Source organism: Molothrus aeneus, chromosome 1 (genome assembly GCF_037042795.1).
Source record: "Molothrus aeneus isolate 106 chromosome 1, BPBGC_Maene_1.0, whole genome shotgun sequence".
Lineage (NCBI taxonomy): Eukaryota > Metazoa > Chordata > Aves > Passeriformes > Icteridae > Molothrus > Molothrus aeneus.
In genome coordinates, this window is record NC_089646.1 from 30799989 (window position 1) to 30823592 (window position 23604).

Consider the following 23604-nt stretch of genomic DNA (forward strand, 5'->3'; position numbering starts at 1 on the left):
ATTCAGAACATTCTTCTATCCTGACAATTTTTAAAGGACTCCTAAACAGAAGTACTATTTAAATATTAAACATAATTAAGCAGAAAAAAACCTGCTAAGATTCTGGGTTAGAATTCAGCTAAAAATGCTGTATTTTCTGTAAAATTTGTTTAACATTGTCTGAAAAACAATCCTAATCCAGACAGGTTTTTCACTGAATTCTTTGGCTGCTCCAGGGCACTTGAACGAAAATAAGCTCTTATAAAATTCCATCTGACTTCGTCATAGTCTGTGATTCAGAAAGCATCACATTTGTCACAAATTCATGCATAGTCAGCATATAGATAGGCTGTCAGATACATGTGATATATACATGCACTAGAACCAGAAACCACAGTGTCTAATCCTATTCCCTTTACTTGTACAAAACTCAACCATTTCATCTCACAGGAATATAGAAAAGCATATCAGTAGGATTTTAGAGCTTCATTTCATATACAGCCTGACAACTGGGCCAGCCAGTAGCTGTAATTTTAATTACAGCTTTGCCATTTATACCACTGTATTTCAACAGTAAACACTGTGTTACACTAAAAGAAAATCTCTGCTTAAACACCTGAAACATTTAAGGGAATACTTAGAATTAACAGAGATATAAAATGGAGTGAGATGGCATTTTCTAATTCTAACAGCTGAAGTGTTGGCTGTGTGATGCAAGTTCTTCTAGGTTATTCTTCATGAGATGTTCCTCAGAAATTCAGTCTTAAATTTGCAAGAATTTTAAACAGTATTTTCCACCTGTGTTTGTAATACTATGCCTTTTTCAAGGTAAGTATTCATGTTACTTTTAAATATTTATGTTACTTTTTTTGCATTATAGTAACAGTACATGAAAGTATGCAGCTTCAGTTGACTACCCGTAGCTTTAAGACTTTACCACTCATTACAGGTACCATGCCCAAGAGATTAGCTAAAATATCCTGAATTTCCTGTGTTCATTTAGGTGGTAATTTTTGAAAAATTTCTCAGGAAACACTGTTCTGTTTCCTGATTGCCCATTTTTTCTACCAGTCCAGGTAAATTAAGGTAGCAGTCATTCAAGTGGTCTGAGGGAAATTTTTCAGTGGAAGATACTTGGTCTTACAGTCCCAGTTCAGTCTCCTCACACTCAGCTGAAAGCAGAAAATGATAAATGCTGTACCTTGGCCAATGCTCAGCATTCAGCGGATGGAGAGACTGCAGTCTCATGTATCAGAGCAGACAACTGTCTTAAGGGTGGGTACTCTCAAACTGTGGTTACAATTTTAACTTAATCAGCCTTCCTGGAAATGAATCATAGTCCCTTTGAGGATGCAGGTTGCTCCTGCTCATGCCCTGGTGTACAGAGCAGCTGCCATTGAATCATTTTCATCAGCCACTCCTTCACGTTAAGCTTAATTTGCTGGCCATAAAAATGGTAAGAAAGTACTCCCTCCCAGCCCTCTTGCTGATACTTCCTTATTTAAAATACTGCACAGTATTTTTCAAACTTTATTATGGTTTGATTACATTGATTTAACCAATGACCTCTACTTATTTATCTCCTAATTAGCTTTAAAAATGAAATTTTATTCACAGTTCCTCTAAAGCAACAGAGAGATAACTTAAAGGTCTGCCTAATGTTACTTATGTCATTACTTTTTTTACTACTTGGTCTCTTTCTTGTTTCTTGTTCCCTATTGATCACTGTGCATCTTTCCAAAAGCTACTTTTATTTCTTTAAATCTCAAGCTACCAATCTACAAAACAAGTATAATAAATCATCCCATATCAAGCTGATGATGCTTAATTGTGTTTGTACAACATTTTGAGTTTCTTACATGAAAAGAGTGTGCTGTCTCTACTGTTATTCTAAACTCTGCAAGCAAAATCCAGTGTTCTTATTCAGGGCTACTGCAAATACACAAACTATTTTCATTAGTTCTGCTGCATGCACACAAAACCGATCAAAATAGATAGACCTGATAGAAAAATCAGGTCCAGTATACTGAAAAAATAAGGTAATTTTAATAGCTTGAAATATAATATTATTGTAACAGTAATGGCAAAGACATTTGACAGGTGTAGAGAAGATCAAGCTTAGATCAAGCTTCTTTCTGTTTCAAATGACTAATCAGAGAAATTCCTCTGAACTTCCAGAGTCAAGTAGCAGTGCATCCATTTTCAATTACTTGATTTCTTTCCTTTTTTTTTCTTTTCCTTTTCTTTTTCTTTTTCTTTTTTTAATGGAATTAGGAACAGAAGCTTCTGGTTCAAACTGAAAACATGTCTCAGTGTGCTTGGAAGTCATCCAAATAGCATCTGCCACAGTATTTTGTCTATTTCTAAACGTTTTTCTTTTCATGATAAATTTGTACGGTATGCTACAATTAAATGCACTTCCCATGGAGCATCAAGGAAGTCTGGCTGTCTCTTTGGATAACTTTTTCAGACTATTTAACACCATCTTGTCTGCTTTACATAATAAATAATACATATAGGGATATACAACATTTCACCTATGTGTTTTGGTATGTTTCTGTAAATAAACACTTACTAAAAATAGATTTCAAAAGTAAAGTTTTAGCACACTGATTGAAACTGTAGAGCAGTGCTACTTAGCCACCTCTACAGTATATTCTTTATAATGCAATGTATCACACATCACACTTTCTCATTTAGAAGGTACAAAAGATAACTTTCTCTGCTTTAAACCCCTTGTTCATCTGTTACAAAATAAAGCCTTCCAGCCAAAACTTATCAGTTCATCAAGACTGGAGATACGCAAAGGTCTTTCTTTATATAATTCCATTTTCTGTCTATGGCAAGAGTGACCGCTGAAATTATTTAAAGCAATTAATTGTTCCAATTTTAGTCACTTAGAAACAAACGCCTGGGAAGGAAAAATGAGGGGTTACTCCTCTGTTTAAGAAAGGGGCCGCTGATGTGCCATTGATGAGCTCTGGCACGGGCTGCCCGTGCCTCTGCTGCGGCAGCAGTGGCTGTTCACTCCCGATGGACATTCCCGATGGACATTCCCGATGGACATTCCCGATGGTCCCGGGGCTGGCAGGTCCCCGTCACCTCGCCAGCCAGCTTGAGGAGCGTCTGGCGAGCAGGCCGGGCCCGGTCGATGTAACACTGTTTGTAATGAGAAATCTAAACAGGGAATGGCAGCGAGGCATGACAGGAATGTGTTTCCATTGGAGAAGCCCGTGCAGAGAAAAAGCATAAGCAGAGCCATGTCCACAAGGCCTTTCAGCTGGCCAGCACGGAAGACTGATGTTATTGTACACGGGCTGTCACGCTGCCAGCCCTCCCTCACGGGTTTGTTTTCTCTCATGCTCTCCCTCTCCCTCTCCCTCTCCCCTCTCCGCTGCCTTCCTCCCGGGGCCGGCTGTTTGCTCAGGTGGACAGTGACACCGTTTGGAACGAGCTGCACTCGGCCGGGGCGGCACGCATGGCGGTGGGCTGTGTCATCGAGCTGGCGGCCCGCGTGGCCTCCCGGGAGCTGAAGGTGAGGTCCGGGCCGCGCCGTGGGTGGGAGCGCCGGGCGGGCCGGGAGCGCGGGCGGGGGGCTCAGGGGCGGCGGTGTTCCAGCGCTCGGCTCCGGGAGGGCGGCGGGACGAGAGCCGGGAGCGCGTCCGCCAAGGTGTGGCAGGGCAGGAGCTGCAGCGGCCCGGGCTGGTGCCAGCGCCGAGGGGCTGCAGCCCGAGGGGAAGTTAGTGCACATCTCCGGCCAGGGGCTGCGGCGCTCCCTTTGAAGTCAAGTTTTATTTATCTTTAATTTTTAAAAATATGGTTGTTGAATCACGTGCGCAATCTCAGGATACCACCCAGCGAGAGGGGAGGCGAGGCTGGCCAGGAGGGCGATGGGCAGGCGGTGCCCGGGTGCCAGCCTGCCCGTGCCCCTGCTGCTGCCGGGCCCCTTCCCGCTCCTGTCTCCGTGCCGCCGGATCTGCAAGGCATGATGTACGAAACCCAAATTATCCCCAGTCTAAACAATTTATAAAAGCTCCAGACCTGACAGACTTTGACATTTTATTTGGTATTTTAACGGCCCTATTTAAAGGTACACCATATGCAGCCGGAGTGCAGGCTTGCCCCAATAAACATTGTTGGAGCTAACATGTCTCCTTAATGAAACTGTTTATTCGCTTTCCAGTCCACACACTAATGGATTCAGTCGTATTTCCAGAATCAAGATGGAAATAAATATTTTTAAATTAACACTGCATGATGATTTCTAAAATTACAAGTTCTGTTTGGAAAATTTTCTTCCTGTATATTTCTCTCATTTCGATCGAAATGTTAGCTACCTATTTGGGAATGGATACATATATTTATGTATATATTTAGATAGATACAGAATGTATCAGGGTTAAAGGACAGCATAGTCAAGCGAAATTCAGTACTATAGTGCTTACATAATAAAATGCAGTTTTGTTATGTTTATCTGAAATTTTATGTTCAGGTACTGAAATCATTAGTCAGGTACCACACAAAATGTACAAATTTTGAAAGATCAGGGGCAGGGTGCATTATATGGAATCCAGTTGTGTATTCTTTCTGATGGATTCTTTATCCCCTTTAAGATTTTTTTGGGCATAGTAAGATATGTAACTCACTGTGCATTGTTCCACACACAGGAATAATGAACATAAAGAAGGATTTTTTAGCTAGTTCTTACCTTCAGAAACTATAGGACACACACCACTGTCTAAGGCTATTTAAAAGCAAGCTTTGGTAAGAATAGTGAGATATGTCTTGTGTGCACTTGACATGAGCGAGGTCCACTGCACAATCTTTACCACTTACCTCTGTACATTTGTGGTGTGTCTCACACAGTGTGAATGCTCTGGCTTAAATAAGTGTGTGATAGACAGCTGAAAAGAATCATCAGCCATTGTGAGACTTGTACTAGTGGTGCAGGAGTCTGTAAACAAATATTTTATATTTAGTATTAGATATTCTATATTTAGAACTAGTTTGTAGTTTAATGTAACATTATTGTTGTTCCTAAATAGAATATTTTTCTACAATGCAAAGAACTGAAGTCTCATGTAACTTTCAAGTTGAGACATAGGAAAGGCAATTTTTCAATATGCCCAGTAATTGATTTAAACCAAATCATGAGAAAAACAGAAATGGAAGGGATTTGCTGTGAAAGAGAATTGTGAATATTCCTGCCATTCCTTATAGGTGTTTATCTAACCTGCTCCTAGACTTCCAGCATGAAGCCCAGTGATTTACATGCCTTTATGGCATCTGTATGAGCTATCAATCTGCATGTGGTATTTTTCATTTAAGGCTATGGAAAGATTATTAATGCCTGATTGTCAGTAGGAAAGCATGTTAGCAGAAGTTCTGTGAATGCAACAGTCCTGACATTAGCTATTTTGGCACAGTCATCCTGTGTGCATTTTCACTGCATCATTCAAACCCAGGGTTTGCTAGCAAGTTGCTCTCAATACTCTGATATCGTAAATTGCACTGGGGGGGGGGGGGTTGGCAGTGGTTTCTGGAGTTCTCTACAATCTCCATATGATTGTAGACCCATATGGGTCTGTGTGTTCCAGTCTACCTTTGTGCTTTTACATGTTCCTTTCCCATCTTCCTGCATTTTATCTGTAGAAAAATAAGTTGATCAGCTGTTTCTGTTAGGGAAAATACCAATCTAGTAGTGTACTTCTGAGATTCTAAAGGAAAGAAGATGAAGTTGACCACTTTCATGTGCATTCATTGAGCAGATATGCATGTGAAGCAACCATTTGGGGCCTGTACTGTGAGCACTGAGTGGGAGGATTAAGCTCTGATGGGAATCTGGAATGATCTGCTACAGCCTCAGAAATTTTGGATGACAAAAAAAGCACCTTCCAAGAATTGCATGCAAGCTGTAACAGCTCTACAACATGTTAACAGCAAGATGAGTGCAGCAGAGAAGCGCACCATAGTAGTTCCCTGGATGTTTACCACTGTGGATTGCTATCAGATGGTGTACTGGCAGTTTGGTGTCAATTCAATCAATTTAAACCCCACGTTTTTTTACAACAGTGCTGGGCTAGAGTGTGGAAACAAACATCAAGTGCCCTGTATGGATAGAGATCTGACATATAAAGTTCATTTCAGGAAGGACAGGACATTTCAATGTCTATACTTATTCCATGATCTCTACTGATAATGCTTGCTGTGGCACAAAGTGACAGTAATAGGTTGGAACTATGTTGCTAAGAAAAGAGATGAGACTGCAAAATAAACCATGAAAGTCTGCAGAACAATTGGGAGATTCATTACAGAGCTGGGCATGAGTCAAACTCATATACAAGGCAAAAAAATTCTTTACTTTATTCTGAATTTCCTGAGACTATCAGTCCCATTGCACACAAGTCTCATTGAGAACAGCAAGATGTTGTTCATCTGATTTGGACAGTGTTCAAAAACTGACAAGGAATTAAGAGGAATTCTCTTTGCTGTAGTTCAAACCCCTGGTGAGACATCAGATTTCTTTGATCTCCTTGATCACTGGGAAAAACATCAGTGTGGCAGTACTGGGGATGTAAAACAATAGCCACAATAGTAATTAACAGTGGTGCAGGTTTTTCCTGGGGGGGAGGGGGGATGGGAGGTTGGTGGTGAGTTTTTTTTTTGGGGGGGGGGTTGGTTGTTGGTTTTGTTGTTGTTGTTGTTGTTGGAGTTTTTTTGGTGATTTTTTTTTAATTAAGACAAATTGCCACTTCTCTGGGAAGTCTTAATCTGGATTTTTTTATTTAATTATATACAATTGTTAAAATTAAGCATTCTGTGGATCTGCTTAATAATATCTTGAACAGTCATTAATATACATTTGATATACTTTTGAGATAGTATTAAATAAAGAATCACACCACTACTGAAATATATAGTATTATAAATGTGATGTTATACTGAGTCAAATGCTATGTTTTCCCTTTTTTAATTAATTTACATGTCTGATGAATGTGTTCTTGGCAATTTTACAGTAGGAGATGAGCCTAATTATTGCATTAAGGTTACCTTTTTTTGAGCTGTTTGTAATTAGGAAAGCTGCTGATGCACAAGGAGGTATTTATGTTATGTGGAATCAGAGCCACACCTCTCCCGTCTGTCTGTTTTTACGTATCTATGTTTGGTGATTTCTCATTTCCCGAACAGATTTATGTAGAAAGCTTCTAATAGTCTGTTGCCTGTCTACAGATTTTTTGAAAAGGGGATTATGTGGATCTGGGTGAATAGAATTCCACCACAGTCCTTAGCTATAGCAAATAAATTGTTTTATCAGATAAGAGACATCCTATGATATATTAGTCCTTGTGGAAGAAAGAGCAGTGGTGCCCAGCATGTGATTTCTTGCATGCAGTGTATCTCATGAACCTGGAAATCATTGTCTCTAGCCTCTACTTAATGACCTCACCTTCAGAAATAGGGCCCAAAAAGATGCAGACAGAGAGCATTTACTTCCTGGAAGTGTCTCCTGAGGCTCTCATTGTTCCCTTTCATTGCCAAAGGATGTGGCACTGTAAGGTGCTGTCCTGCCCTCCCTTCTCATTTATTGCCCAGCTCAGTACTTCCCTTGCATGGATTGTGATGCTCAGCTCAGTGCACCTCCCCTCCCTGCTGCTGTGCTACTTGCCTCACAAGCAGCTGTGCACCAGGAGACTCTTCCCTTGCCTCTGCACCTGTCCTACGCTGCAGGAACGTCCCTCCTGCTGCCCAGCTGGACGAGTACAGAGGTTCTACAAACCACACATTAGAAAAGTCTTGGAGGAAAAAAAAGGAGGGTTTCTGCATCTGTGGTCTTTTGAGTTTCAGATTTCATTTGTAACTGTTAGAACTTGGAAAGAATCTTATCTTTAGGACTTAGCTTGTGAAATTGTTGTTTTTGTTTTTCCTGAACAAGTTTAGGTTGCTGATATTTTCATTTTGTTAACCAAATTATTTATGTTGATGCTGCCACCTGTTTTGTTGCCGTATATTTGGTGTTTATGAAATGGTTAATACTACATTTAAAAAGCTGGAGTTCAGTTAGGTTAGTATGAGAATTTTGCAGTAATGATACTTCATTGAATAATGTCCTCCAAGATGATATTTGTTCTTGTGATAGTTGTTTTATTTTGTGTTGCTTTGTGAACATTAATTGTGTTTTAATTTATTTTCTGATAACAAATTGTACATTTCTCTGTCTGTATGTCCTCAATATCTTTAAATTGACTGTCAGGAATAAAAATTGTACAGGTGAAAAAGATAATTTAAAAAGAGTATACCTAATAAAAACCTCTTTTTGGGAGAGGTTACCAAAGGGGAGATGGGAGTCATTCTCGCAATGGGAGATGACTCCCATCATAGATAACTCACTGCCAGAGCAGAACATGTAACTGTTGAAAATACAAAGGAACATTGCTGAAACATTTTCCTTCAGCCTCAGATGAACCCTTCAGTACTATTATAAGATAGGATTAAGTATTTTAAACACAGAACCTATAATAAGGGTTACTGTCTAGTTTACTTTGCATATCCTTTAAATATGGAAATCTTGGTGATGTAGCACTGTTCTCTGTGATAGAAACATATAGTTGATTCTTTATTTATGTATATGTATATATATGTATATGTATATATATGTATATATATCTATATGTATATTTTTTTAAATTTGGCAAACTTGAAACAGAAGAGACCTGCACAAAATGCTGTCAAGAGCTGATAGAGATTTCCTTTAAAAAAAAAAAAAGTTTGAGTGAATTAGGAAGCAATTTTTCAAAAGAACACTCAAGAAGAAAGGCACATAAGTTAAAAGCATGGTCTGAGACTGTCTTGAATGTCCACTTTAGCTGAATCAAGTGAAGCAAAAGCCATTTTTCTACCCTATCATACATATATAGGTGTGCACATGCACACACACACAAACAAACATGTAAAGTTGCCCTGTTGGTAGCTAAGGGTCATTTAACAGAATGAAAGCAATTGAAATGACTTTCCCCTGAACCAGAATCTGATACATTCCTGGGATTGTTCTTTCTAATATGTCAGGTTGAATCAATACCAAAGTAAACCTCCTGAATTTGGTCATTGCTATTCTGGTGTCTTTGTACAATCCATAGATGACTTAAATTGAACTTGAAGCTCTCATTCCAAATGAGCTTGGTTTTTACTGGTCTCAAGGCCTTTGTCACCCAGGGCTATGGAGGAATCATCATGTGGTAAGTAGTACTAATCTAGTGAATAAACAGCATTAGCTTAATCAACCTCTTTTTCCCCCCAAGTTCTTAGTTTTCTAGTTTTAAAAGTATACTAAATAAAAATCTTTCAGCCACATTTCACAGCTCTTTTGCTGGGTTTTCTTGCAACAGCAACAAAAAAATTATCAATCTAAAGACTAAATAAGGAAAAAGAGCAGAAAAGAAATGTCTCCCTAGTCCCATAGTGTCCTTCTTCTGGTGAAGCTTTAGGCCAGCCAGTTTGCGTGGCTGCCTGAACAACACAAAACCCCACACAACTCCTCTGGTTGCCTACAAAAATCTGTGCCCAGGTGCCTTCTGGACAGTGTTTCTCCTGCAAGCTCTTCCCTACCCTTGCTTCTATCTTCTCACCCTCTGCCCTATAAAAATCTCCCTTTGCTTGAAAAAAAATTCCAAGTGATGTGAGACAGCCACAAAAAGAGGCATTTTTTCCACACCCATCCACACCATTTTCAACAATGCATGCATGTAAGAAACAGTAACAAATTAATACTTTTAATCATAAAGATATGATTGATAAAAGCTTTCAATCAAAGTTACCAATGAAATCTTTTAGATAATAGTTTGTATTCTTTGCTTTTACAAAGTTAGAAAAATTGCAAAATTTTGTATTAAACCATCTCGTAGATACTCTTTCCTAGCAATTATGGTTATATTTATAGCTGAGTGACTGTTATTATTTCATATAATCAGACAACTTTAATTATATGTGTGGTACATGGCTTACCTCCATGACCACTCTGTACTAAAACACTTTTGTCTGCTTTCTTTCCCAATATAGTTAACACTAGTTGTGGCTAAACAGGCCGTCATGCTTGTATCTGAGCTAGTCTGCAAGCACCAGCTTTTCATGTGTATTTTCTGATGCTATCCACTTAGGCCTTCAGGGAAGCAGACAGGGAACTCTTTGTTTCCATCAAAGTTAAGTGTTTTATGTCCATTTTTGTGTACTTGGCCTCTACTAGCTTCCTCTGCAAGACAAAATAGTATTCCCTCATGCCCATTACTGTTTTTTTGGCAAATCTACATGCTACTCTGTTAAATCACAGGTTCTTGTTCACTGCATTCATAGACCCCTGGGGCCAAGTGCTGACTCCTGCTCTGGCTGTATGAGTAGCTTGTAAAATTGTCCCCAAACAGGTGCCCAAGGAGTGCCTAAGCCTTACACCACTCATTCTCATGCTTACCCTCCCTGATGGATGGCATAGCTTGGGATTGTGTTACAGCATGTGGCACTGATAAGAATATGGTTATCTTCTTCCTGGTAGCAGTTGCAAGTGGATTCTTGAAGGCAGACAAGACTTAAAGCAGCCCTGATGTTTGTTATTTTAGGTCTTGGCTACACCAGAGATGGCAGAGTTAAGGATGGCACTAAGGCTACTTTAGGGATTAGACCTGTGAGCTACACTGTATGGGCCACCTTTTAAATATAAAGAAATTGGGGTTTTATAGGACTTTATAAAGATACGAGTATATATATGACTCAGGGAATATAAATTCTGACATGACAAACTGATACATTTCTGTATAATGCTCATTCTGAAATGTGTGCACATTGAAGTAAAAACAGAACCTTTCCATTAAAAACAAGTGCATGTCCAAGACTGCCTTGTTTAAGCACTGGTAGTTTTAAGAGTTAACTGCAAGATAGGTTAAGGGATTTAGATTAGTAGAAATTAAAAACTTCCAACACCTAACCTTAGGAGCAAGTCGAGCTTCAAGTGTGAAATTCAGACCCACAGTTAGTTACCCAGTCTCCATCTAAAATACACAGAACAGGTGAGGTTGGAAGTGACCTCAGGAGGTCATTCTATCAACCTCCCTTGCTCAAATACAGCTGCCTAGAGCTAGTTGCCTAGATGTATGTCCAGATAGCTTTTGTTTATCTCCAGGAAGGGAGACTCTACAACTTTTCTGGGCAAGCTGTTGTATATTTTGGTCACCCACACAATAAAAGGGTTTTTTCATATGAAGCCTCTTGCCTCTTGGATAGATGACATAGATGTCATTGCTCATTCATACAGGGGTTTACAGCTTAAAATACAAGACCTTTGATTTCTAATATTAATTAACAATTTTTTGTTAATGAAATAAAATAATAAAAATAAAAGCTGAGGAAGAGCATGACTCCAGACCTATTGTTAGAAAACTTAGACTGAAAATATGTGTGTGAGTATCTATTTTATGGACCACATAATCTAAATACACAGAGTGGTGTGGGAAAAAAAAAATTATAGATTCATCCCCAAGTTCAAGAAGTGGAACCTGAGTGTTCTACTACTTCAGTAAGTGCTATTGGAGTACCTGCTGTGGTTTATTGCTACTTTTTGCATGGCACTGGCTTTTCTCAAAGTCTAAAAAAAGCCAGATGATTTCCCTAGGGTAGTACTAGGCTGAAACTACTATGCACTGCTTTTCAGTGAGGCTCCTCACCATACCTGGAGTACCTGACTGTCCAGGTGACTCTTGGTTCACTTGGAATCTAGGCAGACCAAGCTTCTCAAGACTGTCATGTGAATGGAAGAATCATTCACACCTTGCCACAGTGACCACATATTGACCTAGAGAAAAATTGTCTGCGTCTAGTTTTACCTGCTGTATGGAGGTAATGTAATAGAAACACCAGTGGAACTCTGCAATGGATGGTCAGTTCTAAGCCCTGGATTGTCCACTCATGTTATGGTATTGTCTTGAGTATTTGTCTCAGAAAGGTTCATGGAGAGGCACAGTAGATGCCCAAGCTTGATGTAGACTAACACTGTACCCCGAACACTACAAAAAGGGATTAGATTAACTTGACCACCAAAGACAAGAAGGCCACAGTAGGATGTACACCTCTGTTCTTTGGAAATCAAGCATCTAACTTCCTATTTAGAGTCATGAAAGAGGAGTATACTTAGCTGACTGTGGAAAAAGACTAACATTTTTCTTAGTTTTCATTAAAGGTCCAACTCAGCAGGTTTATCTGCACTCGATCTTCTGTGTAAACTGAGTCTGGGCAGACTTCTCTTCCTTTGTTGTTCAAATATGCACAGATTTTAGGATATCTCTATTCAGCTTTATTCTTAATCCTCAAATTTAAATAAAGGTAACCACATAATGGCACAGACATGAGTCGTTTTTCTAATGTTCATGTCTGTCAGTCCGTTTAATGTTCTGTCTACTTATAAAGGTGTCTGTATCCTAATATAAATAAGGCTCTGTAAAAAAACGCTTTGAATTTATGTGTGTTGGCTTCATTTTCAACATATTGCTCTGTGTTAGTCTTTCTATCTTTAAAGCAAATTTTTACTTTTCAGTCTACTGTTCTACTGTCTACTGAGCTCGCTGTCTGGTATTTAAAATTGCCTAAATAAAAAAAAAATCATGTTACATTGTACTAACATATGCTGTGTTCATGCAAAGTTTGAAAGTAGGAGAAATTAAGTGTTTTATCAATTGCACAAAAGTTGCCAATAATTCTGTATGGTAACTAGTTTTCAGTATTTGGTATAATTCAACTATGTATTTTGTCATCAGTGTAACATATGCACAGTATTTCTTAAAATATTCAGTATTTCTTAAAATAAGAAAATTTCCCAAGTGTATACTGAACTTTTTTGTGATGTAAAAACGCATAAAAAGTGGTCATGACCTTGTTGTGAATATCCTCTGTGCTGGTGGAGAACTGTAATAGTTAAGCTCTGATTCCAGAAATTACCAAGATGTGATAAAACAGGGCTTCCAAAGAGCCTTGTCAAATGGAACAGAAGAGAAGCCTACACTGTAACTGTCATATTGTCAAAAACAGCAGTGCTGATATTTTCTGTCTCTATATTGCCCCATGAAATCCTCCTAGAGATAATCATCTTAATTATATTGATCTTTTGGGAATACTGATAAAGTTAGATGATAATGAGCTGTTAGCTGAGCAGGGGCAGCTGTAAGCCTTTCATGGACTTCTTCCAAATTCCTAAAAATATTGAGAGAAGAAAATGCAGGTAGCATCATGCTCTTTCTCTAGTAATACCCTCTTTACTGAGTCTTTTTTCAGCTCATTATCCCAACATTCAGCAGCATACTTTGTTTTTTCATAAAGGCTACAAAAGAGTTCTTTGCCAAATTCTTCTTTAAGTCATGTTTTGTGTGAGAAGAAAATGTTAAAAAATTCTCATAAAGATAGAGAATACAGTTTTAGCTGAGAGTCAAAAGCTGGTTTAGTGCAGTCCATAATGCCTTTTTTTTTTTTTTGGTGTGCTTGATCTATAGGAAATTTATATTCCATCTCCAGGAATGCCTGCATGAATACTAACATGTATAGTTTTTGTGCCTTTTAATTATTGGGTTGTTGTATTTTGTTTGTTTGGGTTTGTATTTTTAATATGGACATTTAATTTAAAATAAGTCATGATGTCAAATCCCTCAGATTCTTTAAATGGTGACCAGAAGAACCACTGTTATACATGCACTCCCTTGGTATTGTACTTTAAGTTTACTGAACTCTGATAGAACTTTGGCCATGCTCCACAAAACTTGGCAGCTGTCTGCTTGGGTTACATCTAGCAGCAAATTAAATAAGACAAGATGGTAGTATTTGTTTATAAATAAATGCCAGTGAAGCAACATAGGTAGGCAATTCCACAGGTACACACAAACCATGCATTCATATGATTGTAAATAAACAGATTCACAGGAACCAATGTAACTATTAACTGCCATGTCCCTCTGTATTTACACCAGTGTCAGTGAAAGTTTAATGATTGTTATGTTTATCTCAGGTAAGAGAAGAAGCATTTATATTTATCAAGTTTTAGTATATCAAACTGGAATACTTTAATACTGATGAATTAAATACAGAAGTATTACAACCTTTTTCTTCCTGTCCCCTCCTCTCTGAGAATACAATGCTTGATTGGTCATGCAGGCATACATACACATCTAGTGTTTGTGTGAAGCTGTGTGAAAATAGAAGATATCTCATGGGCAGATATCTCACGTACAGATTATAATTTCTTATTGTATATATATGTATATGGTAATTGTCTTACTTGATGGCATATATATAACTGAATAGAAGGACTACCTTGGGTAGTTGAAATAAAGATAAGATAGTTGAAATACTATGAAGCAGCGGTGTTTCTCCTGAATCTAACTGTTGTAAGAGAAATTTTATATGATATGAGACACTGCTTCTTGAACATATAATCTGACTTTCTGAACAGAGCTTCCTTGCCAGCACTTCTACATTTTCCCTTTACCATACCCACACTGGAAGGATGGAAATTCCATTTTTCTTTTATCTTCAGTGACTCCAGAGGCAAAACATTCCTTGGTGATCCCAGTGCTGTACTTTATGAAATGTACATACAGTTCCAGAAAGTGTGTTAGAAATTGACTTCAGGGAATCTATTAACTTGTGAGCATGGCAGGTTCCCAGGTGTAATGTATGGTTTGCAGAAATATGGGGTGTTCATTGTCATCTTTTTTATACTGATAGAAATTACCTGTGTGTGGGGGGTGTGAATTTATAATTTAGTCTATACAGAGGTAAGATCAACAATGGCTAATCATGTAAAATATATACCTAATTAAGCTACTTCTATTTTGAAGGATCTCAAGATAGAGCAAATTAGGATTACATGATTTTAGATGATCTTTGTCTTAAATACGAATTCTAAACAGCAGAATTAATAACAGGGCTTTCTCATCCTGCCTTTTTCCTCCTCTTTAGATCATGTTGTGTGTGTATGTATGTATGCACATGTGTGTATTTAAATAGCTTATTTGCCACTGTTCTCAAGAATATTATTTCTGGCAGTACTATGAAAGGGTGATTGGATAGAAAAAGTGCTCAAGAAGCTCTAATAGTTTTCAATCCCCTCTGCCTGCTGCTCTGTTTTGCTCTGAGTCAAGTATTTTTTTAAGCTGATAATTGAAAACCTATCTTGTTCTTACAGAATGGCTTTGCTGTTGTAAGGCCCCCAGGCCATCATGCTGAAGAATCAACAGCCATGTAAGTACCAGGGAATATTGCCCATCTTGGAGCACTAAGGTTACTGGCAATCACCTGCATTGTGCATGTCTCTGAAGAACTGTAATTGCTAGCAGATGACTGAAAAGGCTTTCTAGGTACTCCCAGAAGCAGATTTATGGCCTCAGAGATCATATAGCATTTTTTAAAATGCTCTGAACATTATTTATAGCTGTTTTCCTCACTGATTTGCTTTCTTATTTCTGTTCTTCTCTATTCCACAGGGGGTTCTGCTTTTTTAATTCGATTGCAATTACTGCCAAATACTTGAGAGACAAGCTAAATATAGGCAAGATATTGATTGTAGATCTGGTATGTATTCTTGGCAAGCATCACACTCGAAGTGCATCTAGATGAAAGATAATGAATTTGTATATATAAGTCAAATTTTCCTGCTTTTTTTAAATACCTACAAGTAATAAAGGTGTGCATTTCCTCTGATTTTGGGAACTCATTAAAGCCAGGATGGCAGTACTGAAGCTATAAACATCTATGTTTCACTTTAATGGTGTTAACTGCAATTTAATGAGAAGAAGGCACAGATCAGGGCAACTTTTATGGTCCTTAAATGAATTGATACTTCCACTGTTAAAATAACCCTACAGAACCCAATTTTACTTTTCCCAACAGAATAGAAACTTTAAGTAGTCAGATATTCTTTAAAGAATGTTGTTGCATTGGTAACAAACTTTCCCCAGTTCACAATGATTTGACTTGTTGCATAACTTTGATATTATTAAACAAATCGACAGGTCGTTCCCCCCCAAGAAGTTTTCTAGTCATGTATTCCAGGTTTTGGTGGTTCCCTGAGGAAAACCTATGTGATTAAAAATCTACTTCATTGGATTAGTCTTGTATTTTAATAGAAAGCATTTTACACAATACTTAATAAATTTAACAAATGGATTATTTAAATACAGATGACATTTGGCATGTTGGCTATATTATTTTCATGAATAATGAATTGGAGCTCTGCCTTGCACTCAAAGGATCAGCCCAATGCACAGCCCAAGGAAAGTTGAATGCTGATTTATGAGCACCATTTTTGTTTTCCTACAGTTCATGACGAGGTGTAATAGGGTGTCTGACAAAGCATAGACAGGAAATGAACCCTGGCATCAAAACCTAACCTGTTACATCTGCACTTAATTAATTTTTGCAGGTGATAAAAGATTTAAAGACAAAATATGTTAAAGGGTTTTTGAAGTGCAGAGCTTAATAGTCTAAATCTTGTTCATATCTGCACTCATAATTAAATCTTATTGTGGAGTCATGGCCTTACCATCTAGCACTTTTGTTCAGTTAAATATGCGTACTGACTGTTGAAGAGAAGCAGAGAAAGGGGGAGTGTGGGAGAAGGAATGGTAAGTGAAAAATGAGTGGCAGACTAAGTATATGTGTAAATTAAATATTCTTAGAATGTTTTTGAAATATTTCTCAGATTGTTCTGCTGTCATTTAGAAACATAATTATAAACTGCCAGAAGTTATTATTTCTGAAAAATTCACTTCTACTGTACGTTATGTCTATTTGCTGACTTGAATCTTTCAGTTCATTGATGTAAATTCTGGTCAAAAGTGAACTCTCTGTTTATTCTCATTTTTAATAGGAAAAGCCTACTCAAAGTTTGTGAATGTTTTTAAGTCTTTTTGCCTGTAAATGTTATATTTGCCTTGTTGGGAAAAACCTAAAACACTTCCCTTTGATATACTTAGCCAATAAGCACTTAGAAATTCGGCTTCAGTTTCTCAAGGCAAGGTTAAATGTGCAAATCATTACCTGTGCAAATGATTACCTGTGAAGCTGTCTATCTTTACCTGGGAAAGCAGATAGGGAATTTTCAGCCTTTCTGCAACTGTCCCATTGACCAGAAAAACTCTGTGGGTGAAAGAGAAGAAATATATGGCTGACACAGATGACTTCATTCCTGGAGCAGTTGCAGTCCAGTCCCTAGTCTGCTCCATGGTCAGAGCAATGATGTACAAAAATTCATATGGAAAAGTTCTTATGCATGCAAACTATGGATAAATCACAGGCTAAACTGAATGAATGAACAAGTTAATAGTGACACCTTTATTCCCACCAACAGAGTTTGGGGCATCTGAAGGAAAGAATGGAATTACAGATGTGAGACTTGAAATTAACCTTTAAGATTATATTTTGATAGTGACTAGCACAGCAGGACCTCATGCAAGTTGGCAGCTATACATGTTACTACAATATAAATATTAAAAAGTAATATCCAATCCCACACACTAAAGCATACTCTAGTTACAAATTAAGTGTAGTCTTCATAGCTTCTACACGTCTTCATATATAAATTCTTAACTTTTTAATTGTCAATCTTCCCTTCATCTATTTAATCTATTTATACAGTAAAATAAAAGACCTATCTGACAGTTTTTTTTCCTCATTCCACCATTTGCATAAATCTCTGGTTTTGAACTGTCTTATATACCCTGAATAAATTTGATCCACTAAGGGCAGAATATGAACTCATTTCCCTCATGCTAACATCCGCAGCCTTAAAGAACACATTCCTTTGTCTAATCAGAGACGTTAACTGCTCTTCAAAAAAGAGCTCTTAGTGGAATCAAAGTTTAAACAAGAAAGCTAGCTTGAGATTTGAATAATAAAAAAAATAATAAGGAAAAGAAATATCTCTATTCCCCTTTAACATTTTTCCTCCTGTGTTGGAAACTGTTACAGAAAGAATATATCTAAAGCCTCAAATATGTATGGAAAAGAAAGACTAATTAAAATAACAAAGTGAAGTCCTACTGTGTCCCTTCAGATCTATCTATGTTCCCAGCATAGCTTGTCAGGTTGTTGAAATCCTCATTCCAGGATCATCCATACTTGCATTTATGCTAGAAGGTTTTGAGTCTGGTTTGGAGTAAACCAATTAACTCTAACAGCTGAAGACTGAATGGGATTCTGGGATTAGTCTGCATGCCAAATTTTACTTCATTTGCCAGTCAGAACCATCTAACACTAGACTGACTGCCTTGAAATCTTCAACAGCCTCATACCAGTGTGTTCTCCTTTGCACGTCTCATGTGTTACATTTAACCTTGGCATTAAGTCACAGTTGGGCTGTAACTCCATCCTCATGTTGTTTCAAGTACTTTCAACATAAAAAAGAAATGAAACTCTTATAATACTACCCTGCAGAGGTCCCAGAGGAGGTCCAAGTCAAGCACAATGCAGTACAAGTAGGATTCAATCAGTGTAGGGAGTTCTGAACAATGTGGGTGAAACTCGGGCTACTTCAGCAGGCAAGGAGGACAAGCAATGTTCAGTGCTTGCTGTGCTATTGGCAGTGCACACCTTGAGGTACAACTTGAGCCCTCCTGGAGTAGGCATAGTGAGGAGAATGTGACTTCTGTTTCGCAGACACTACATGGGATTTAGACCTCATAACGTTTGTAAAATAAATAGACTGGGTGACAGTGAAAGTGTTGCCATTCAACACACTTTGTCTGTCCCTCTTAATTCTCTAAATCAGAAATTTCAAAGGGATGGACTAAAGGAGGAAAATAAAAAATATCTATAACTTTTCAGCTTCTTAGAAATGCTAGTGAAGTTTTTTTTTTTTTTAACTTTTACTGAAAGGCAAGTGGATTTTCCATTTTCACTTGTAAAATTCTTGTGTGTCTAACCACATAGAATAGTAGTGAACTGTGAAAACAAACTAAAAAAAAGGAAACGTCTGCATCATCAGCCTTTGTTTTATAGATATACTGTCAGCATTTCTTTGTCAGCCTTTTATTTAAAGACGGAATTTTATTCACTGTCATTATAAAATGTTTGAAGTATGGAGGCTGACCAAAGTCACTCCTTGATTGTGGAAGGCGCTGTCCTATCTGCCAGATGATTTAATAGCTAATGAGATCATATTCCTATGTCTTCAACTGTTGCCGTCATGATTTTGCAAAAATTAAGTCCTTTCCGCATCTGGCATCTCTTTTGATGTGGATCTAACTGCTCAGGGACTGAACAGAACTGAATGTTTCAAGAAAGCCAATTTACTCAGCTGGTCGCAGAGCCTTTGACCTCAATAGTGGAACTTGGCAAATCAATGAATACTCTTATGTTTAGTGTTCTGTCAAGAATTGTGAAAAAGCTCTGTAAACCATAGATCCTTCTGCAAAATACTAGTTTGTAGTTTAAACATTAGTCTTTCTTCAGAGGCCAATGAGGCTAGTTAATTAAGCCTGAGGGGTTATGAACTGTTGGCAGTTAATAAGTCATAAAATTCCTCCATAAAACAGGATGCTAGATTCCATCACTGAGGCAAGGAGTACAAAGAGCCGGTGTATAAATATCTAATTGTACAAAAGGACTGGGATTTCTCAATGACTGCTCATCTGGAGTCTCCAGGGCACGCTCGCTATGGTTTCCTGATTTTTAGAAGCCAGTTTAAAAAATGAGTGCATTAAAGAGTAATTTGCCTGAAAGTTCAGGAAGTATGGGGTGGTGAAGGGAGGGGGAAAGGGAAAGACAAAAGGAGGGCAAGGGAGAGGGAGAGAAACTGAGAGAGAGAGAGAGAGAGAGAGGGAGGAGGAGGGTGTAAAAGAAAGCAGAACTGAGCTCTCTAAACTGAGTTGGACATTATTACATTTGTCATCTGTTTTCTTTCTCCTTTAGGATGTTCACCATGGCAACGGTACACAGCAGGCTTTTTATGCTGACCCCAGCATCCTGTATGTTTCCCTCCATCGCTATGATGAAGGCAACTTCTTCCCCGGCAGTGGAGCCCCAAATGAGGTTAGGTTTATTTCTTTAGAGCCCCATTTTTATTTGTATCTTTCAGGTAATTGCGTTGCATGATTACCCCTAATTTTCTTGTCCTTCTCTGGTCCTTTAAATTACACCAGATTACCAAATTGTCTACTGGGAGCAGGGGACCAGTGGAGAACAAGTGCATAACCCAGAGCAGTCCTTGTCAAACAAGGCTGATCTGACATGTTGTTTGATGTTTGTTTCTAATGCACATTTGAGATTTTTTTTTCTTCTCCCCTTTCCCTTTCTATTTTCCTCCTCCTTTTTCTGCTTTTTCTCCCTTTTTGGCATTTTATTTCTTTTTTTCAGGTTGGAAGTGGCCCTGGTGAAGGGTATAACATAAATATTGCTTGGACAGGTGGCTTGGATCCTCCTATGGGTGATGTTGAGTATCTCACAGCATTCAGGTTGGTACCATTTAAGAGTCTTAAAAACTGTTTGTAGAACAAAAGCACATGAATAAGAGCTAATGTAATATTGAAGGTCAGGAGAATAATCCATGGTGAAAATAAATTAATCCTGGAATATGAAGGTTTAGTAAATGAAAAAATGGGTCATTTAATAGTTGTGATCATCCATGCAGAATCAACAAAAAAATTTCTATTTAATTGGTAACTTGTGTTTTCAGTATATGCTATGCCAGTAAAATTTCTTTGGGCTTGCTTACTTCCCTACCTAGAAAATTTAAATGTAAGTATTTATTATGCCAGGCAGAAGGAAATTACTGTTCACATTCACATTGATTGCAGTAACATGCCAGTAGAGCAGACAGAAAGGAGTATGAAGTATGGTCCAAATCCAGTGCTCTACATTCATTTAAAAGACTCATTATGATGCTCACAGTTTTGACTATTAGTTTTTTTTCTACAAATTGCAGTAAAGTGTTATTTAATTAAAAGTAAACAATTTTGACATACTGCAATAAGAATGATAGGAAATGTTGCATGCTGTATTTCTCTTTGCTCACTCATAATGAATACTCTCAATAGCTCATTCATAAATGAAATTTTATTCCTTCATAGGTGATGCTTCATTATCTATTAAGTCTTATTTTCATGGGACCAGAGGAGATAAGAACAGTACAAAACACTAAAAGATTTAGAGTTTCAGTGTCCTGTCTTAGATACACCATTTCCTTTCATTGTAAAACAATCCAGTGGAAGAGTTTAGTGAAGTTTAGGGAAGGTGTAGGGTTCATCTTTCAAATTTGGGCAAATGCTACACCTCTGAAAAGGAGTTTCATTTAAAAAAGAATGATATGCAAGAAAGGCAATGAGAAAACCAATGTGTATCTCTAATGTCTTTCAAGACATTTAGTTTGAAGTAGCGCAATTACCATATACAGTTTTTGACTATACTCCATTGAAAATACACCACAGAAACCCATTAAAATCTTGTTTTGTTTGTTGGAATTTTTGTGTGCGTATTTTCTGGTTTCTTCCCAAAGAACTTCTGTGCAGCCCATGAAATAATATGCAGTTTCTAATAAACAACACACCTGAAATCAGAGTCTAAGCCCTAGTCAGAGAAATAGCCTGACACATTCATCCCACTGTTATTGTAGAAAAAGTTTTAATCTTTTTTGTATTTGTCTGTATCTAAAAAGAGTCTAAATAAATGGTAAGTATCTGGCTCCAAATTTTCTACACTCAGTAGTGCATCAACCTCTTTCCAATATCTTTCCTATACTTCCATGAGATTTCTACATAAGTTAAGGAACTGAATGGCTCAAATCACTGGTATTAGTGTCTGATACTAATATATCTGATATTTCCACCCCAACATTCTTGGTTTGGATCCAAACCGTCCCACTAATGATATAGGTAATGTGGCCATCTAATGATGCAGAGAATGGTGGTCCCCAGTTATTCAACAAAAGACTCACATACTGAGGTACCATAATTGGTACCTCTGCTATCCTGATGAAAAATACCTGGGCTTAAGAGTGCATTTACAAATCTGTACTTCACAGTTCTATTTTAAGGCACACTAGTAAATTGTTTGGAGCAGCTAGTATTGCTGCTATGCCTATTACTCTGCTTCAGAGTTAGCGGGATTTTCAGTCTCTGTTCCTAAGCAAAGCAGGACTAGGAAAATAAAATTTGTATAACTTACTACACTCTGACTATCATATGCAGACATAAACTTAACTATGTTTTTAAGGCAAATAAATTCAAATTTAAGTTTAGAATCTCCTTTTTGAAAAAATTGCTGATGGTGAAAAATTTAATGTTGCTATTTTAAATGCATCCATTTAACTTTGTGATTAATGTTGTAATGAATGTGAATGTTTTTCTCCAAGCAACAACAGGAAATGTTTCCCTACACTCTCAGCCCCTTTTGACCCGATCACAGGCTTTTTGCCCTCTGTAGGTCTTGCTGACATGGATTTAGTATGACTGGTATGACAGTTTTGAATGGGGATCATTGAAGTAAACAGCATCCAACTTAGGAGGGTGGATACAAAAATTTGTCAGTTACTTAGGACAGATCAGGTAGCTGTTTCTGTAGACCTGGCCTGAGTGGTAGGTAAATTTACAGCTCCTAGTAAAGAGACACTTTATCCATGGGCCAGAGTCTATCCTTGCTATTATCCAAAACATCACACATGATGTAGCCTAAGTTTTCAGTTTGTCCAGAGCAGAATTGAGACTGGCAAGAGTCCAGAAAAGTACAGAAAATCAATAGAAGAGTTGCCATGCTCTCCCAACAAATCAGGTGTTGTTCTGGAGTTTCTGTCTACAACGAGTCAGTTTTTAAGAAAATAAGTGAATTTCAGAGATAGAAAAACATGATTTGGTTTTTTATTTTAGATTACATGCTTTGTAAGACAGACTTACAGAGAAGGTCCAAACTGAGTTGTGGAGCAAATTTTCAACATCTTCTATCTTAAGAGAAAAATAGGGGGAAAATGGAGATATTTTCTCTATATACCTACCAGTAGACAGAGAGGTTGGGCAGTATTCATTCACTAGTGAAGGCAGGACTGGATACTGGTGAAGGTCCTCTCTGGTGTGACCAAGGTGTAAATTTGCAGATTGGGTGGAGCCTGTTTGGAGAGAAGCCAAGGCTTCCTGCTGGTTCCAGAGCCTAATCCTTTGAGTTCTTAGGAACTGAGAAATTTGCATTAAAATAATCTAAAACTCTCCAGCTAGTGCACAGAGCTTTCACTTTCTCACCAGCAGAGCCCTAATTTTGTCCTAGAATTGTGCCAAGCACATATTTGAAGTGTCACCAGCCTTGACACTAGGTAGCTTGTTATTTATTACTTGATTGACTGTCAAATTTCACAGCAGAGATCCTTCTAAATGATAATGTCCACAGAAAAAAAGACCAAGGCTTTTTTTTTCTGTCTCTAGAGTTCAGCTCATAACCAGATATTATATATGACAATGTACTTGATATCAATTTTTAGGTCAGAATATATTTTTAGAAGCATTTACACACATACCTATAATACATGCAGGTAGCAGAATACTAGTTATTTCCCATTGCATAAATAACTAGATAAATCTATTTTATGTAAATCTTTTTAGGACTGAATAATATTCCACCTCA

The 23604-nt window shown here is 37.7% G+C and overlaps 1 protein-coding gene across 5 annotated transcripts in view; it reads left to right on the forward strand.

The window, feature by feature from the left end:
- HDAC9 (histone deacetylase 9) overlaps positions 1 to 23604 on the forward strand; it is a 457531-nt gene that overhangs the window by 340504 nt on the left and 93423 nt on the right. For all 5 annotated transcript variants that reach the window (XM_066554161.1, XM_066554142.1, XM_066554170.1 and 2 more), the window contains 5 exons: positions 3407 to 3514; positions 15188 to 15243; positions 15486 to 15573; positions 19912 to 20031; positions 20356 to 20453. In XM_066554161.1, coding sequence (XP_066410258.1) covers positions 3407 to 3514; positions 15188 to 15243; positions 15486 to 15573; positions 19912 to 20031; positions 20356 to 20453 — 470 coding nt within the window. The remainder of the gene's footprint in view (positions 1 to 3406; positions 3515 to 15187; positions 15244 to 15485; positions 15574 to 19911; positions 20032 to 20355; positions 20454 to 23604) is intronic.